This window comes from Merops nubicus, unplaced genomic scaffold (assembly GCF_000691845.1).
Source record: "Merops nubicus isolate BGI_N331 unplaced genomic scaffold, ASM69184v1 scaffold25232, whole genome shotgun sequence".
Classification (NCBI taxonomy): domain Eukaryota; kingdom Metazoa; phylum Chordata; class Aves; order Coraciiformes; family Meropidae; genus Merops; species Merops nubicus.
In genome coordinates, this window is record NW_008593210.1 from 3,013 (window position 1) to 4,258 (window position 1,246).

The window sequence follows — 1,246 nt, forward strand, 5'->3', positions numbered from 1 at the left end:
GGCCATCCGGAGTGCCACCTTGCTTGTCACCGGTGCTACAGCCAGGTCAGAGCCAGCTACAAAATCTCTGCAGCCATGCCAGCAGTGCTGGCAGACACCATCCTCCGCAGTCCAGGTTAATTGAGCCTCCCCTCCCAGTCTACCATTCCTCCCAGCAGCTCCTTCCTGTGACTGCATCCTTGTGCAGAAACCTCCCCTGGCTTGCCTGGGAGGAGCTCGTTCCGTGAGAGGAACAGTGTTGTCAGGGCAGGGAAACTGAGGCACATAGGAGTCACCTGGCAGAGGATCCCCATGTTCTCCCTGTGGCCTGTCCCAGCTCTGAATGGCCAACTGGAGAGCGTACAAGCTCCCCAGCCTGGCAACTGCCTGCTCCCTTTGGCTCAGCCAAGGGAGCTGTGGTTGGCATCATGACTTGTCAGGATATTGGGTGCCATTGATCTCTTGGGGAAGGGCGAGCTGGGGCTGAGCACCCCACGGCCCTCCTGCTTCTTCCCCAGTCCCTCCCATGGCACAGGATCCCAAAGTCCCACACAGCCCTGCCTCCCAGCTCACTGGCACACAGTCTTGTCTCAAGGAAGCCCTGAGGGTGAGCTGCACCCAGGGGGGCTCTATGCATAGAGATGCGAGAGCTGTGGCAGTGCCCAAGTGTTGAGGGGCTGGTGGAGTGGCACAGGCTGGGGTGGATGACAAGGGGCGGGGAAGATACTGTCTCCCAAGCAAGGGCAATGGGAGGACGAAGGGCACTGTGGAGTAGGGTGTCCTCCTGGAGCTGACGGGCTGCAGGTCTCTCCCAGGTGCCCAGGATGCTGGTGCTGTGCCTGCTGTCCCTGGCCTGGCTCAGTGAGGGGTCCCAGCGCAGCGAACCCATGTTCACAGCCGTCACCCCCCGCTTCCTCCCGCCCGACTACGACAGCAACCCCACGCAGCTCAACTATGGCGTGGCCGTCACTGACCTGGATGCCGACGGTGACTTTGAGATCGTGGTGGCGGGGTGAGTGGTGCACCCAGCCCCTCGGTGACAGTTGGACCTGGTGGCCCTGCAGAGCCAGGAGCATCTCTCTCCTCCATGGGCATGTGGCCAGCTGGGGGGTTGAGCACACGGGTGGTGGGGCGGGGGTCTGCATGCACCCACTCATGCCTGTGCACTCACATAGGGTGTTGATGCCAGCTGGGTATCTGTGCAGGGTCACGCAGGTGCCCCCATCCTGGCCCCAGGGCCAGCTCCCCCCTTCTATGGGGTGGTGGC

General features: G+C 62.4%; 1 protein-coding gene across 1 annotated transcript in view; it reads left to right on the forward strand.

The window, feature by feature from the left end:
• Window positions 1-783: 783 nt before the first annotated feature.
• The window catches only part of CRTAC1 (cartilage acidic protein 1), a gene marked incomplete at both ends in the record, with an annotated part of 7,767 nt that continues 7,304 nt past the window's right edge, over window positions 784-1,246 (forward strand). The window contains one exon of the mRNA XM_008935396.1: window positions 784-991. Within this exon, the coding sequence (XP_008933644.1) occupies window positions 784-991 (208 nt within the window). The remainder of the gene's footprint in view (window positions 992-1,246) is intronic.